This window comes from Mytilus trossulus, chromosome 8 (assembly GCF_036588685.1).
Source record: "Mytilus trossulus isolate FHL-02 chromosome 8, PNRI_Mtr1.1.1.hap1, whole genome shotgun sequence".
Taxonomy (NCBI): Eukaryota; Metazoa; Mollusca; class Bivalvia; order Mytilida; family Mytilidae; genus Mytilus; species Mytilus trossulus.
The window spans coordinates 35,749,160-35,767,567 of record NC_086380.1 but is presented as its reverse complement, the minus strand read 5'-3'; the positions used below and the strand labels follow the sequence as shown (position 1 = coordinate 35,767,567).

The window sequence follows — 18,408 nt, the reverse complement described above, 5'->3', positions numbered from 1 at the left end:
AAATTGAGAATGGAAAGGGGGAATGTGTCAAAGAGACAACAACCTGACCATAGAAAAAACAACAGCAGAAGGTCACGAACAGGTCTTCAATGTAGTGAGAATTTCACGCACCCGGAGGCGTCCTTCAGCCAAAGTTTGTATCATATTATAATTATTTGAAATCAAATATTACATGTATTACTGATAAATAAATATTTGAAACAACTTTATTTTGCAGAAACCAGTAATGGAAGTGAAACACCTCCAACATCAAAGTTGGTGTCAAAATTATTCCCGAAATTGAAACCTCAGCCATCTAAACAACAGATTCAGGTTTGTATGGTCTTAAAAGCTGTGACAAAATCATTCTCAAAATTTAACTATTTCAACTACGGGTAGTCTAGAAAAAGCACAGTTTTGCCTCTTGTCAAAATTAATCTCACATTTTGTAAAAAAAAATACACTAAAGCTTTGCTTTTTCTTTTCCTCCCTTCATGATCGTTTATGACCAACGTTCACTATACACTCACATGTATAACCTTAAGGGAAGTCATTTGATGATTTATATTGCTTCATCTCAAACAGTCAGGCCTTTACAATGAGCAAAAACAATTATTATCACTGCAAGACAGCCCCTAGCATTGATTTGAGCTGAGTTCTTTAAAGAAACACATCTGCAGGTTTATATCAACAAATAAAAAAATATTTCTCGCAAAGAAATCAAATGAGTACAAATTTTGCTGAATCTTATTTTGAGAAACTTGTTACTGGCAATACTACATTTACATTGTCAATAGCCTTAGCCAACAGTCTTCTGCCAAATTGAGACAACAGTTCCATTGGATATCAATAAGTTCTGCCCTCAATCTTTCTTTTTTTAATGTTGTCAAGACATTCAAGTAGAAAAAAAGCTGAGTTCTTTAAAGAAACACATTTGCAGGTTTATATCAACAAATGAAGAATTATTTCTCGCAAAAAAATCAAATGAGTCCAAATTTTGCTGAATCTTATTTTGAGAAACTTGTTACTGGCAATACTACATTTACATTGTCAATAGCCTTAGCCAACAGTCTTCTGCCAAATTGAGACAACAGTTCCATTGGATATCAATAAGTTCTGCCCTCAATCTTTCTTTTTTTAATGTTGTCAAGACATTCAAGTAGAAAAAAAGCTGAATTCTTTAAAGAAACACATTTGCAGGTTTATATCAACAAATGAAGAATTATTTCTCGCAAAAAAATCAAATGAGTCCAAATTTTGCTGAATCTTATTTTGAGAAACTTGTTACTGGCAATACTACATTTACATTGTCAATAGCCTTAGCCAACAGTCTTCTGTCAAATTGAGACAAATGTTCCATTGGATATCAATAAGTTCTGCCCTCAATTTTTCTTTTTTATACGACCGCAAAATTTGAATTTTTTTTTGTCATATATTGGTATCACGTTGGCGTCGTGGTCTGCATCGTCGTCGTCCGAATACTTTTAGTTTTTGCACTCTAACTTTAGTAAAAGTGAATAGAAATCTATGAAATTTTAACACAAGGTTTATGACCACAAAAGGAAGGCTGGGATTGATTTTGGGAGTTTTGATCCCTACATTTTAGGAATTGAGGGCAAAAAGGGCCCAAATAAGCATTTTCTTGTTTTTTCGCACTGTAACTTTAGTTTAAGTAAATAGAAATCTATGAAATTTGACACAAGGTTAATGAACTCAAAAGGAAGGTTGGGATTGATTTTGGGAGTTTTGGTCCTAACAGTTTAGGAATAAGGGGCCAAAAAGGGGTTCAAATAAGCATTTTTCTTGGTTTTCGCACCATAACTTTAGTAAAAGTAAATAGAAATCTATGAAATTTAAACACAAGGTTTATGACCTCAAAAGGAAGGTTGGTATTGATTCTGGGAGGTTTGGTCCCAACAACAGTTTTGGAATAAGGGGCCCAAAGGGTCCAAAATTAAACTTTGTTTGATTTCATCAAAAATTGAATAATTTGGGTTCTTTGATATGCAGAGTCTAACTGTGTACTTAGATTCTTAATTTTTGGTCCCGTTTTCAAATTGGTCTACATTAAGGTACAAAGGGTCCAAAATTAAACTTAGTTTGATTTTGACAAAAAATGAAACTTTGGGGTTCTTTGATATGCTGAATCTAAAAATGTACTTAGATTTTTTATTATTGGCCCAGTTTTCAAGTTGGTCTAAATCGGGGTCCAAAATTAAACTTTGTTTGATTTCATCCAAAATTGAATAAAAGGGGTTCTTTGATATGCCAAATCTAACTGTATGTAGATTCATAATTTTTGGTCCTGTTTTCAAGTTGGTTTACATTAAAGTCCAAGGGGTCCAAAATTATACTTTGTTTGATTTTAACAAAAATTGAATTCTTGGGGTTCTTTGATATGTTGAATCCAAACATGAACTTAGATTTTTGATTATTGGCCCAGTCTTCAAGTTGGTCCAAATCAGGATCTAAAATTATTATATTAAGTATTGTGCAATAGCAAGACATTTTCAATTGCACAGTACTCAGCAATAACAAGAAATCTTCAATTGCACAGTATTGTGCAATAGCAAGAGATTTTCAATTGCATAGTTTTGGGCAATAGCAAGAAATTTTCAAGTACACAGTATTGTGCAATAGCAAGTATTTTCAAATGCACAGTATTGCACAATATCAAGAAATATCTAATTTCACAATATTGTGCAATAGCAAGATTATCAATTGGAGTTATCTTTCTTTGTCCAGAATAGGTAGTTGAATAAACTTAAATCATTGTTTTATTCAATATACAATGTATATTCACTTTTACTACCAACTGATAAATTAAAACAATCTTTACCATTCAGTGATAACAAGCACTTTTTAACATTTTAATATTTTATGATGTATTTAAATGAGTAATTATTGTTGCAAACTCAATTAGAAATTTGAATTGAGATTAGTTTTGAAATAAAGGATAGGGGTGTGAAAAAAAATAATTGGGGGGTCGGGGGGGGATGGGTTAAATTTTTCTCATTTGAAATTTCATAAATAAAAAGAAAATTTCTTCAAACATTTTTTTGAGAGGATTAATATTCAACAGCATAGTGAATTGCTCAAAGGCAAAACAAAAATTTTAAGTTCATTAGACCACATTCATTCTGTGTCAGAAACCTATGCTGTGTCAACTATTTAATCACAATCCAAATTTAGAGCTGAATCCAGCTTGAATGTTGTGTCCATACTTGCCCCAACCGTTCAGGGTTCAACCTCTGTGGTCGTATAAAGCTGCGCCCTGTGGAGCATCTGGTTTAATGTTGTCAAGACATTCAAGATGAAAGAAACAAATTGAAAGAATGTAAATATTTATCAATTGATCTTTTTGGTTGTAAGGCTCCTGTGTTAGTCAAGTCAAATTGTTAATAATAAAACAACAAACAAAATCAAAATTGATGCAATTGACAAATATGTGCTCTCACTCCTCTTTAGGATCAGCAGAAACTACAGACAGTAAACCATACAGCAGCAAATGATGGTGTTCAGTCAAAAGTCTTGAGGGAGAAATTAGCTGAACTGGAGAAAGAGATAGAGAAGTTCCGAAGTGAAAATATAAACCTCGACAAACTACGCAAAGAAAGAGAGGAGGTATTTACTTTTAAATAATAGAAAAATAATGTTAGTTGTGTAGAAGATTAGAGTTTTTCGGTATGTTAGGAAGGAAAATTTTATTTTTGGACTCACAGTATAATGTAAAGTGTTTTTTTAAAGTATTTTTTTAAAATGTTATTTTGAAAGTATTTAAAAAAAAATGGTATTGTTGAAAATATTTAAAAAGAAATGGTATTCTTTAAAGTATTTTTTTTATAAAAAAATGGTATTATTGAAAATATTTAAAAAAAAACAAACAAATAGTAATCTTCAAAGTATTTAAAAAAAAAGGTGTGTTGTTTTACTTGCCATATTCCATTCTAATAAATATTCAAATATAATCATGATTGTTGTTCAATTTTTTTCTATGAATTACAGAATATGAAACTTTAAATAATATTTTAGGGCCTTTCACGTTTAAAGAAAGAAATAACAGATTTTGAAAAAGAGAAAAATAAAGAACTGATTAGAATACAGGATTATAAGACTGAAGAAATGAAGAAATTAAAGTAAGTAGCTGTTACAAGAATCATTTTCATTTGAAGTTCGAGTTCATTTCTTGTATGAAAAAAAGAAATTGAAAAATTTTGAACTGAATGTTATATATTTCTGTTGGTTTGAGCTTAATGTTTTTTTGTGTCATATTGAACATACCCGTAGCCAGGGGGGTTCAGTGGGTTCGGACGACCCCCCCTTGAAAACAAATAAGCACTGTTAAATTCAATGTTCTGTTCGAATTGTGACTGTTAAAGTCGAGTTTTTGAGTCCTCTTTGAAATTCCTGGCTACAGGCCTGTTAAATTTGAGTGAATATAAATGATGCATGCATTTCGTTTAACAGTTATAGACTAAGACTATCTATAAGAATGTGAAACACAGAATTTGATATTTGATCCTTTTATTTTTAGGCATGAAAAGAAAATGTTTGAAAAGTATCAAAAGGCAGCTAGAGACATACCTAATAAAAAGGAAAGAGAAGAAATAGAAATGTTAAAAAATCAGGTCAGTTTGCTTTTGGTCAATTTATATTGCCACTGTGATAATCAACGGGTGGGGTTCAAGGTATATAGTCACTATGATGGTGTGTCAAATGGATTATGCTAATCATCTGTTTAAATATGTAGGCTCTGTCAATATTTATCCACTAAAATGTGCATAGAAGTAAGATTAATTAACCAAATGCTTTTGGGACCCCAAGTAATTTATACCTTTTACTTAAAATCAGAAAAATTTAGAACCAATTCTAAAGTTCTTGATATCTTTCACTTATATAGATATAAGAAGATGTGGTATGAACCACATCAACAAACGACAACTACTGAACATCAGGTTCTTGACTTAGGACAGTTGCAAACAAATGCAGCGGGTTTAAACATTTTAGTAGGTACCAACCTTCACCCTTACCTGAAACAATAGTGTAACATCACAACATAGTAAGACACTCTATAAAACATTAAATGAAATGGTCAACTCAATCAAAAAACATATTAGTACAAGTGAACATACACTGAACAAATAAATTTGATCTACGACGCAATGTAAATACAAAATCAATATAGTTATTGCAAACCTCAGTTTTGTCATTGGAAATCCCAAATTACATTTAATTAGATGTTCTATATGGCATTAGATTTCTATGATGTTTATTCAGCATCTTAAGGATTATCTTATTCAATGACATTGTTTGACATAAAAATCGTTTCCATTTGAATTTTTGTACTCAAAGCTTGGTTGTGCAAGTGATACATATTTTTGTGAGTTATATGCTCGAAATAAACTAGATGCAATAATTATGGTAATTCAACTGTTTTGATTGTTTTTCACATAGATGACAGATTTGCAAGAAGAAATGAAGAGAAAAGAGACAAGATGGACGTCCAGTAACTCCAGACTTAGGAGTAAGATAGAACAGTTAGAACAAGAAAACACAGAGCTAAAAGAAGAAATAAAACTAATGGAAAAGAGGAGGCTGGAATGGCTTCAGAAAGAACAAAACAATAAGGTATAAACACTATCTTCAAAATGTAATTTACCATTATATCAAGAACAAGTTTTTATGGTTTTCAGTCTTCAAGCAAAGTTAAAACATATACAACATGTAAGACCTCTAGGTAATTTGTTCTCTTTAAAATTAGTTTAAATTTAAAGATAAGGCTAATTTCAGTCTAAAACTAATAGTATGTCTGAAAAATATTTGTTAAGCCTTTTGACAACATCGTAATAATAAATGCATGCAATTATTTCTGAATTTACAGTATATTAAACGGCGGATCCAGACATTTTAAAAAGGGGGCGCGGGGGGGGGGGTTCCTTACCCAGAACAAAGGGGGGGTCCAACTACATGTCCCCATTCAAATGCATTGATCATAAAAAAAAAGGGGGGTTCCAACCCCGGAACCCCCCCTGGATCCGCGCCTGGTTAAAGATTTGAACTTATTTGGTCCATAAAAACGCTAAAATTCAAGCATAAATATCTTAGTAAAAACGATATATTTTAGGTCCCTAGTGAGGTTTACCAGGCATATAATCCTTAACAAATATGAGTTCAAAGCACTACTTCAAATATCTGTGCTTAATTTAAAATATAAGTTGAATTTTCAGGGAAAATCTAAATCAGCACAAAGAAGTAGTACTCCATCACAGTTAGCCCCAACACAAAACTCAGCTGACTTTCAGACCACAGACTCTGATGAAGAGAAGGACCCTGTTAGAGGTTAGTCTAAATTTATATAAAGTGTAAACAAATAATTTAAGAAATTCCGTTATTTTTAGATGTAAAAAATTGTGGTTGATTAGTCTTGCATTGTACTTACACATAAACTTATTTATTGATACTAATTTTTTTTAAATGCATCGTTTTTCAGCCTTTATAATGGTAATGAATGTTGACATATGTTAAAGTCATAAGAAACCTCAAATTCAAAAAAAAATATGCATATGTTTTTTATAACTAAATGGATAATTTTCATTATACAACTTATGTACATATACTTTTTTTCTGAGGTAATCTTTTTAATTTGTCCACATTTAGAAGAAGTTTACTTATTTTTAATTGCTTGCTTCCAGGAATCAATTCGCCGACATATTTTCCGTATGCATAGTGACCCGAGCGTAACCCTCCTCGTAAAAATCCGGTGATCGCAATACGCATGGATCTGTCATTGAAATAAACAAATATCTGATTATACATGTTAAACACGTGCTCAATACCTATGTTTTTTTTTATTTGTTTACTATAAGGTGACAATCGTTAAAACTCGGCTTCAAAACACGGCATTTAATGAGCTGCCATATTTGTTAAATCATAACAAACAGAGAGAAGAAAAAATGACGATTATATGATATATTTGTGAAAATAATGATAAAATCGTGCATAGAGGACTAAGTTTATGATGTAAACATGCATTGGTTCAAGAATTAGACAAACTTTATTTTTCATCACTCACTCTTTTCATATGACCTAAAATATTTAAGGAATGATCTGTCTATGAAGAAATAACATAAAAAAAATTGGTGCACATTGAATAACATGCGTAGCGGGTTCTTTAAAAGTGTGCACCACTTTTTTTATGTTATTTTGAATAGACAGAAAAATATTACAGTCATTTCTTAAAATTTAATTCTAAATTCCATTTTAAACTGCAGAAAACAATGAAAAAAACGTTGATGACGTCACGGTCACATGACTAAATTATGTCAATGGGCTGATAACAAAAGAACGTCAGCCAATCAGTAGACGTGTTACATCCAAAATTAAATTAGTGAAATATTGATATTGATTTGTGAATTGTTAGTGATTAATGAAATATAAATGAAGCAATACATACTGATAGATCAAGGAAGATATTCTCTTTCATTTGAGTTGTGTTGAATAGAAGTCATCCTTATGCAAGTTAATTGAATATGTAGATGTACAAAAAAAAGTTAAATCACAAAAATACTGAACTCCGAGACAAATTCGAAACAGAAAGTCCCTTATTAAATTGCAAAATCAAATGACAAAACACATCAAACGAATGGACAACAACTGTCATATTCCTGACTTGGAATAGGCTTTTTCAGAAGTAGATGATTGAACCTGGTTTTATAGCATTTAACCTCTCACTTGTAGGACTGTAGCATTAATTTTACAATGCTCTGATTTATTTTAGAGCATTCAGTTAAGAAATACGATGAAATAAATGATGAAATTTTGTCCATTTTGTAGTATTTGAAAATCAAATTGACTTGCAAACATTCCCAGACTTTCTGTTGATTTTGTTTTCAAAACTTAAATAGGTTAAAATATGCATTCCCATTTGGTCGATTTCTATTTGATGCAGCTCATTTGTTGTTTTAAGGTGGTACCTAACACTACAGGGAGATAACTCTGTTATATCAGCTAAACGTTTTAATTAAATTGCATTGTGAAGGCAATGTAAAGCTTCTCAATGAACAAAATTAGTGTTTGTCAAACTGCTATATAACCAGTGTAATTTTTCTGATAAAACACTTGGTTCAAATTTTTAGAATTTTTATATTTTTGTAAAAGGGTGAAAGTAAATACTTTGTCAAAATTTTATGAAAATTAAACAAGCCAAATAAATTTTAGGGAAAGTGTTGGGTACCACCTTAAAATACAGGTTTACAATATATGTTATATGATATTTTAACATTGAACATATACTTTTAGACTCCTCTAGTTCTAAGACATCCTACTCTCAAATGTCTCTAAGAGCCACACAGTCTGCCACACAAGTCAGAGTTCCAAGTATCCCACCACAGCAATCATCGTCACAACCTTCGCTGCAAAACAGAACTGCCCAACCAAACTTTACCAGTCTTCCAGGAGGTTCCAAGGCAGCACAGCCTAGCTTCACTGGCCACCCAGGTCCATCCAGAACTTCCAGTCAACCCGGTCCAGCTAAGTCACCTCAGCCTGGTTTTAGTAATGCCCAACAGAAATCACAGCAGGACCACCTTTTGAGAATGTCATTAATGGAAGATGTCCCCAGGGGTGGAGCAGTGGTTGCCATGCCACAAGAGTAAGTATATGTAGAAACAAGATTATGTCCTACTGTTTGGAGTAGTAAAGTTTGACAAGTGATGTTTTAGAAAATTTAGTTGATGACTCATTACTTAAATAAGAAAAATAGCAACTTTCTGATAAATAATAAAAACAGCAAGAAAGGTTTACAGACAAGAAACAAATTGTCCCAGCAAAATAAATGACAATGGCTATAATTACCCACAAAAAAATGTTCTAGAAAATGTAAAGTGTAACAAGAACACAATTCCAAATCAGAAGAGAGCTAAGAAGTCTAGGAAAAGCTGTTCATGGACAGCATTTTGTTTAATTATTCAGAATTGTCATTTGAAAGAGTATATGGGCTTTGCTCATTGTTGAAGGCCGTACGGTTACCTATAGTTGTTAATGTTTATGTCATTTTGGTCTTTTGTGGATAGTTGTCTCATTGGCAATAATACCACATCTTCTTTTTTATATAACAAAAGTTTGATATATTTTTCAGTACCAGTTTATATACAGATACAGAAGGGGATACAACAAACAGTGCTAATGTTCCACGGAAGACAGCATCTAAATATAGTGTAGATAGGTCTATGATTGACAAAGGCAATAGTGGTTATGATGAATTTCAGCACAATGATGGCAAGGTTGGTTTTAATACCACTTTAGAATATAAAAACTGACACACATTTGTTAATAAAATGATTTTGATACAATAGTATAAGAAAAATCTACATGACTATTGAAACCTTAAACAAAGTTTCAATTAAGCAAAGGAAGCTATAAAATGAAATATTTCAATATTTTGAATGACCTAAATATTTGGAAGCATCATCAATAATTTAATGGTAGAATGTATCCATCGAATGGCTTTGTAGATGTTTTACTGGCTGAATGATTTCATAAAGATATTCAATATTGAGGGGGGATAGGAGGGGTGCTGATCTTGATCCCGGGCTTAAAAACATGAAATCCCGAAATCCCAGGCTTCAAATCATGAAATCCCGAGGTCCTGAAATTAAAAAAAAAAGAATTCTCAGATTCCTGTAAGGGTCAATCCCAAAATCATGAGCTTAAAAACATACGATCCATGAGTCCCGATAAAGGTCATCTGAATATTTTATATAAACCTGCATTTCATGTCATCGTTTAAAATCCTTATATATATTTAGATGAATGTGGATCATATTTAGTGGACTTTTACTGTGTTTTAATAAAAAAACTGTATCAAATACAAAAAAAATGTTCATTTTGTGACAAAGTTTTAGCTGCACTTTACAATTTTGGTTTAACAGGCCTTTAAAAATTGTATATTAAAAAAATGTTATGTTGGATCAATTTTTGATAACACTGAATTTAACTTGTTTTACAGATTGAGAGGATAAACATAATATATAAGACGATTAACTGTATATACATGTTGTATTTTTTATTTTTATTACACTGATTTTAACATGTTTTACAGATTGAGAGGATATATAAGACTGGTGCCCGAGAGATTTTATTTGGTAACGGAACCCGGAAGGAGATATCAGCTGATGGCAAATCTATTGTAGTATCATTCTTCAATGGAGACATAAAACAGATCATGCCTGATCAGAGAGTGGTAACATAAACCTTTTTTTTCCATTGCTATTTATAAAAAAACAAACAAATTTCATGACAAAATGATTTATATTTTGTTAATTCAAGAATTATTGTGAGGTTTTCATTAATTGAATTATTATGGGTCTTGTCTATTTGAGTGTCGCCATAATGTTAAGAACATTTTTATTTATATATTGTAAAAACTTAAATGTTGAAATCCTTATATACAAAATAACACACTATAGAAGTGCAGTAACTCAATATGTGTGTAGAATTACATTTAAGAAGTTTGTATCTATATTGTAGGGCGTATGATGGTCTGTATGTTTTTATGGGTCATATAAAACACATGCACACTGATATATTTGTTAAAAATTCGTGAGACATCAAAAACTGATCTGTTTAAATAGTAGTATCAATAATCAAGCTATAACTGGTTACTGATTCTTATTTATGAAGAATATTAACTAATGTTCATTTTAAAGATAAATCAAGTTGTGTTATAGTCTCTGACTGAATTATATTATAGGTATATTACTATGCAGAAGCTCAGACTACACATTCTCATTATCCTGATGGCCTAGAAGTTTTACAGTTTCCTAAGTAAGTAAAGATTTTACATTTTTATTATGCACCCTTTATGGGCATTGTGTTTTCTGGTCTGTGTCGTTTCCTCCCTCGGTTCGTTCATCCATCTGTTTGTCTGTCCCGCTTCAAATTAAAGTTTTTGGTCAAGGTAGTTTTTGATGAAGTTTAAGTCCAATCAACTTGAAACTTTGCCAACATGTTCCCCATGATATGATCTTTCTAGATGGAACACATTCTTGTTGATAACAAAAAAGAATGATCTTATCTCTGACATTAGAAATGTAAATTCATGTCAAGAATATGGTAATCCAACAGTTTTTAAAGTTGGCCTTAAAAGATAGCTAGTAGTCTCCAATGATGTACAGACCCCCAAATTGAATATATTTTGTAGAATGAATTTAACAATGATAATTGAATATCTAACCCTTCATTGTTCAAAAAAAGTTAAAGATGGCAACAAAATGTTTTGAGATTCTTGTCAAAGAATAGGAACAAAAACAGTCATAAAATTTTGCTCATTGCTCGTAGCACAAAATCATGCTCGAAACATGAAATCCAGCATTTTGATTGGTTGATTTTGGAGTATGAGTACAAAAGTTTTATGACTTCAAGACATGGTCACAATGTTCAAAATAAAATGTTGATGCATTGATGGCCTTTTTAATGATTGAGACATCTAGAGAGATATACCTCAAAACAAGTTCATCTGTTTTTCTCTCTAAAAATTATACAATGATGTCACACACTTACATCAGTACCGTTCTCTTTATTAAAATTATGATAGATTGCATTATATCTCTTAATAATTTAATTTTGGATGTAACGCGTCTTCTGATTGGCTGACGTTATCAGCCCATAGACATAATGTAGTCATGTGACTGTGACGTCAACAATGTTTTTGCATTGTTTTCTACAGTGTAAAATGGAATTTAAGATTAAATTATAAGAAATGACTGTAATATTTTTTCGGTCTTTTCAAAATAACATAAAAAATTTGGTGCACACTGTAAAATAACCCGCTACACTCATTATTCAGTGTGCACCAAATTTTTTATGCTATTTTGAATAGACAGAAAAAAATATTACAGTCATTCCTTCATTATTTTTTATAAAGAATCACATACAATTTTTGTTGATACTTTCAGCAATCAGCAGGAGAAACATTATCCAGATGGAACCAAAGAAATCACATTTGCAGATCAGACCATTAAATATTTATTCCCTAATGGGTCAGAGGAGAGCATCTTTTCTGATGGAACTGTTATACGAGTAGATAAGAATGGAGATAAAACCATGGAGTTTCCGAATGGACAGAGAGAAATACATACAAATGATTATAAAGTGAGTTTGTTATTTATAAGAAGAGAAAGAATTCATTGCATATTTCTCTTGTTCTTTTTGTTTCTTAATTCATAGTTTGTTATTTTACCATTATAGATATTACCATCAGAAATTTTACCATCTAAATTTACCATTAGAGACTTAAAATCTGTAATTTTACCATTAGTGACTTAAAATCTGTAATTTTACCATCAGTGATTTAAAATATATGATTTAACCACCAGTCAATTTATCACTATATACGTCTATTTGATTTTAGAAGACATCTCAGAAACTTTCTCTCATCATAACCATCATATTACGTTTGGTCAGCTTATTATGCCCCACCTACGATAGCAGAGGGGCATTATGTTTTCTGGTCTGTGACTCCTTTCGTTCGTCTCTCTGTGCGTCCGTCTGTGCGTCCGTTCAGGTTAAAGTTTTTGGTCAAGGTAGTTTTTGATGAAGCTGAAGTCCAATCAACTTGAAACTTAGTACACATGTTGCTCATGATATGATTTTTCTAATTTTAAAGCCAAATTAGACTTTTGACTTCAATTTCACGGTCTACTGAACATAGAAAACGGTTTCAGGTTTAAGTTTTTGGTCAAGGTAGTTTTTGATGAAATTGAAGTCCAATCAACTTGAAACTTAGTACATATGTTCCCTATAGTATAATCTTTCTAATTTGAATGTCAAATTAGATTATTACCCAATTTCACGGTCCATGGAACATGCAAAAGGATAGTGCGAGTGGGGCATCCGTGTACTTTGGACACATTCTTGTTTTAGTTTATGCATTTAGATGATTGTGGCATGTTGTACTTGGGCCTTTTAATCTTGGTCTTCTCTTCATACAGTGTTATATAATCAAAATTGATAATTAACGCTTCAAAATAGATAGATTACCAAATAAACAAATAAACCTATAAGAGTTCTGCTTCTATTGGTACTAATTTTGATTAAAATCTTACATGAAATAGTCCCTAAATATTTGTTATGAAAAAAAACCCCGTAGATTTTCTTGATATATTTAACTACAAATTTTTTATTTCATTTAGTCATTATATTCTCAGAAAATCTGAAATATGAGAAGTTGATCTATAAACGATTTGAATAATCATTGTAATATTCTCCCTCAAAGGTGTTCAGGTATGAAAAAGCAAAAAAATAAGCAAAATCAAAAGTACTTTTTGTGCATTTTTTTACATTAAGTTATTTAAGTATGGTAACTTTCACATAAGTTATATTTTATTTTACAGAAAAGGGAATACCCAGATGGCACAGTTAAAACTGTTTACCCGGATGGTCGACAGGAAACCAGATACTCCAATGGTAGAATCCGTGTAAAGGACAGAGATGGGAATGTTATTGTTGACAGACGATGTTGATGATACATGACATAACATAAAATAAGCAGCATTACAGAATATTTTATCACACAAAACAATTAAATATTATAAAATATTTTATCATACAAAATATTCTTGACAGTGTTAACTGCCATTGTCCTCGAGCCATTAATTTATTTTCGTATTTTTAATTTTATAAAAAAGCTGTGTATATTTTGAAAATTTGAATAGATTAGTAAATGAATAGATTTATAAAATCTTTATTTAGTTAGCATAGAATAGTTAATTTAGCTGAAAAACATCCAATCAAAAAAATCTATGTAAATTTACGCCATTCCATCAAATAGCCTTTATTCTGACTAGTAGTAAAGATTGATGTATACTATCAATTGAATGGCATCTTTCCAATCAGCTGAATACTGTAAACACACACATATATATACATATATATATATAAAGTTACCCTAGATCTGTTCCTACCAATTTATTTATTGAAATTTGAAATATCTGCTTGAAACATGTAATATTGTCATGTATGATCTGCATATATTTTTAAAAACCAGAGTCTTTCAAACTTTGAAATGTTGTAAATATACAATTGATAAATGTCTAATTTCTCAATACACTGGCATTGCTGTTACAGTTGTAATTGGTTCACATGTATTTTCTCATTATACTGCCATTACTGTAACATGTATTTTTTCCATTATACATGCATTGCTGTAACAGTTTCAATTGGAACATGTGTAATATCTCATTATACTGGCATTGCTTTAATAGTTGTAATTGGCACATGGTCGTTTTCTCACTTGCTGTTACTGTAATAATTAGCACATGTGCATTTTGTCATTTGATGCAACTGTTGTAATTGACTCGTGTGGTTTTTTTTTCACTTGTGCTTACTGTTGCCATTTTCTCAGGAACACAGTATAAAAGAAGGCAGCCATTTACCTGTATATACATCCACATGTATATAAAAATGTCACTAAGTGCCTGTCTATTTTAATTTGTTCCTATATTTTGGTGCTACTTCATGTTTACCTAAGTTACATATTATTTATTATCATTTCTCATCTGAGCATTCAAATATTTTTTGTAGAAGAGGCATATTTTATTTTTAGATATTTTGTTAAATATGTTTGTATCAATGTTGTTGAAAGGTGAAATGAGACATAGCATGTGTTAGCTTTATGAATTCAAATACTAAGGTAGAAAATGTTTAATAAGATTTAGGTTATTTATAGACACTGTTATTTTTTATACCTCTATTTTCTCAGAGGATTCAGTTCCCAGTGGTATTTATGTTGTCTGCTGTATCATCAAATATTTTTGGTTGTTAATCTTTTTATGTCTTATTTTTTCTACCCTTGTCTCTTTTGCAAATAACTGTGGATTCATTAATTTTCGTAGGTACCAATTTTCGTGGGAACCAATTTTCATGGATTAAAGAAAACTTACATGTACCTGGATATTTAATTAAGAGGTCTTGATCCAACTTGCATACAAGTGTACTGGAAATTTGTCATTCTTTGAACAACTAATCCTGTACCCAGGAAATCCATGAAAATCGATATCCAACAAATAACAATGAATCCACAGTATATGCATTTCTTGTTAAAAGGAATACAGGGTACAAATAAACCATATTGATTGAAAATGAAACCACAAAGTGTATGTAATGATAAGAATACATTTTTATACGACCGCAAATTTTGAAAAAATTTTCGTCGTATATTGCTATCACGTTGGCGTCGTCGTCGTCGTCGTCGTCGTCGTCGTCGTCGTCCGAATACTTTTAGTTTTCGCACTCTAACTTTAGTAAAAGTGAATAGAAATCTATGAAATTTTAACACAAGGTTTATGACCATAAAAGGAAGGCTGGTATTGATTTTGGGAGTTTTGGTCCCAACATTTTAGGAATTAGGGGCCAAAAAGGGCCCAAATAAGCATTTTCTTGGTTTTCGTACTATAACTTTAGTTTAAGTTAATAGAAATCTATGAAATTTTGACACAAGGTTTATGACCACAAAAGAAAGGTTGGGATTGATTTTGGGAGTTTTGGTTTCAACAGTTTAGGAATTAGGGGCCAAAAAAGGGCCCAAATAAGCATTATTCTTGGTTTTCGCACAATAACTTTAGTTAAAGTCAATAGAAATCAATGAAATTTAAACACAATGTTTATGACCACAAAAGGAAGGTTGGTATTGATTTTGGGAGTTTCGGTCCCAACAGTTTAGGAATTAGGGGCCAATAGGGACCCAAATAAGCATTTTTCTTGGTTTTCGCACCATAGCGTTAGTATAGGTAAATAGAAATCTATGAATTTAAACACAAGGTTTATGACTATAAAAGGAAGGTTGGTATTGATTTTGGGAGTTTGGTCCCAACAGTTAAGGAAAAAGGGGCCCAAAGGGTCCAAAATTAAACTTTGTTTGATTTCATCAAAATTGAATAATTGGGGTTCTTTAATATGCCGAATCTAACTGAGTATGTAGATTCTTAATTTTTGGTCCCGTTTTCAAATTGGTCTACATTAAGGTCCAAAGGGTCCAAAATTAAACTTAGTTTGATTTTAACAAAAATTGAAACCTTGGGGTTTTTTGATATGCTGAATCTAAAAATGTACTTAGATTTTTGATTATTGGCCCAGTTTTCAAGTTGGCCCAAATCGAGGTCCAAAATTAAACATTGTTTGATTTCATCAAAAGTTGAATAATTGGGGTTCTTTGATATGCCTAATCTAACTGTGTATGTAGATTCTTAATTTTTGGTCCAGTTTTAAAATTGGTCTTAATTAAAGTGCAAAGGGTCCAAAATTAAACTAAGTTTGATTTTAACAAAAATTAAATTCTTGGGCCTCTTTGATATGCTGAATCTAAACATGTACTTAGATTTTTGATTATGGGCCCAGTTTTCAAGTTGGTCCTAATCCGGATCTAAAATTATTATATTAAGTATTGTGCAATAGCAAGTCTTTTCAATTGCACAGTATTGTGCAATGGCAAGAAATATCTAATTTCACAATATTGTGAAATAGCAAATTTTTTTTTAATTAAGAGTTATCTTTCTTTGTCCAGTATAGTAAGCAAGAAATATCTGCAAGAATTTTTTTTAATTGGAGTTATCTTTCTTTGTCCAGAATCAACTTAAATCTTTGTTATATACAATATACAATGTATATTCACTTTTTACTACCAACTGATAAATTTAAATAATCTTTACCATTCATTGATAACAAGCAGTTTTTTTACATCTTAATATTTTATGATGTATTTAAATGAGTAGTAATTGTTGCAAACTCCATTAGAATATTTCAATTGAAATTAGTTTTGGAATAAGGGAAAGGGGGATGTGATTAAAAAATTGGGTTCAATTTTTCTCATTTGAAATTTCATAAATAAAAAGAAAATTTCTTCAAACATTTTTTTGAGAGGATTAATATTCAACAGCATAGTGAATTGCTCTAAGAGAAAACAAAAATTTTAAGTTCATTTGAATACATTCATTCTGTGTCAGAAACCTATGCTGTGTCAACTATTTAATCACAATCCAAATTTAGAGCGGAATCCAGCTTGAATGTTGTGTCCATACTTGCCCTAACCGTTCAGGGTTCAACCTCTGCGGTCGTATAAAGCTACGCCCTGCGGAGCATCTGGTTGTATCTGAAAGAAATTAATTAAAACAATATTGCATACTGAATTTAGTCAAAATGATTTACATTTACACATTAGCCTCAAATCGGAACTGTGTCAAATTGCCTAATGCTTTGTGTTTTTTTTTTCTTTTTTCTTAACAGATGACTTTAAATAAGAAAACAAATTTGTCTAAATTTGCTTTTTTTTGGCTAGATTCTCATGTTGATAGAAGTTTTCATTTGTCTTTTAAGGTTGTATCTAATTTCTGATGTGAACTGTTACATTAACATTTCCATATTAGATTTTCTGTTTATGTTTTGTCCATAGAATTGTATGAATAAATTAACAATATTAAAAGACCACCTCTGAATAATTTGTTATAATTTGTTGTATGAATAGTTCTGATGAGTCTTCTACTTATTAACATTTCCATATTAGATTTTCTGTTTATGCTTTGTCCATAGAATTGAATGAATAAATTAACAATATTAAAAGACCACCTCTGAATAATTTGTTATAATTTGTTGTATGAATAGTTCTGATGAGTCTTCTACTTATTAAAGTTGAAACATTTTTTGTTTATTTGAAATGCTATGAAGAATTTAAAAAAAAAGCAAAGTTCTTATCAAACATAAGGGAGAGTTTGAAAATGTTACTGAATTTCTTAATCTGAGAGTTTTTTGTCAACTTTTGCTGAAAAATATTTCTTTTGCACACCATAGTTGAATGTTGAACACATTAGCAAATTAATTAAAATCAATTTATTTCAAAATTACTGTACTAAAATTGTAAACTAAGAGAAGTTTTTTCACATGGTTCCACTTGTTTTATTGTTTATCATATAATTATTGTAGATCTGGCATTTTTCAGTATTTATTGTTTTAATGTATTTTGTTTGACATAATTAGTATTTTTAAGAGATGTTGAATTAGTATTAGATGTACAGAAATTGTAGTTCTTTTAGTGCTTAAGATCTGAGTAAATAGTTTTAGTGCTGAATTCTTATATTTGTAATAAAAGATAAGTAAATCAATAATTTTTTATTCGTTTTATTCATGTTCTAGATGCTATATGGTCAGATACACCTTATTATTGCCAAGCCTTCGACTTTTGTCGAAAAAGTAAGACAATGAGATCCTACTACGTTGGTGTCGACATCAACAAATATTCTCTCTGGTTTTCATCCAAGCTTGGACAGAAGCATGTTTATGATCATAAAATAGTATCCAGAAATAGATTTTGAGAAAAATACATCTTGTTTATCAGTATTTTACTTATTAATGGACTTAGTTTTTCCCTCAGTTAACATAAAA

General features: G+C 30.8%; 1 protein-coding gene across 1 annotated transcript in view; it reads left to right on the top strand.

Annotated features, from left to right (window-relative positions):
• LOC134727611 (centromere protein J-like) overlaps nucleotides 1–18,069 on the top strand; it is a 33,170-nt gene extending 15,101 nt beyond the window's left edge. Inside the window, exons 14-25 of the mRNA XM_063591993.1 lie at nucleotides 218–312; nucleotides 3,448–3,603; nucleotides 4,012–4,115; nucleotides 4,514–4,607; nucleotides 5,434–5,607; nucleotides 6,207–6,318; nucleotides 8,278–8,629; nucleotides 9,116–9,260; nucleotides 10,079–10,219; nucleotides 10,730–10,803; nucleotides 11,934–12,129; nucleotides 13,371–18,069. Of these exons, the coding sequence (XP_063448063.1) occupies nucleotides 218–312; nucleotides 3,448–3,603; nucleotides 4,012–4,115; nucleotides 4,514–4,607; nucleotides 5,434–5,607; nucleotides 6,207–6,318; nucleotides 8,278–8,629; nucleotides 9,116–9,260; nucleotides 10,079–10,219; nucleotides 10,730–10,803; nucleotides 11,934–12,129; nucleotides 13,371–13,499 (1,772 nt within the window). The 3' untranslated portion in view covers nucleotides 13,500–18,069. The remainder of the gene's footprint in view (nucleotides 1–217; nucleotides 313–3,447; nucleotides 3,604–4,011; nucleotides 4,116–4,513; nucleotides 4,608–5,433; nucleotides 5,608–6,206; nucleotides 6,319–8,277; nucleotides 8,630–9,115; nucleotides 9,261–10,078; nucleotides 10,220–10,729; nucleotides 10,804–11,933; nucleotides 12,130–13,370) is intronic.
• The last annotated feature ends 339 nt before the right edge of the window (nucleotides 18,070–18,408 follow it).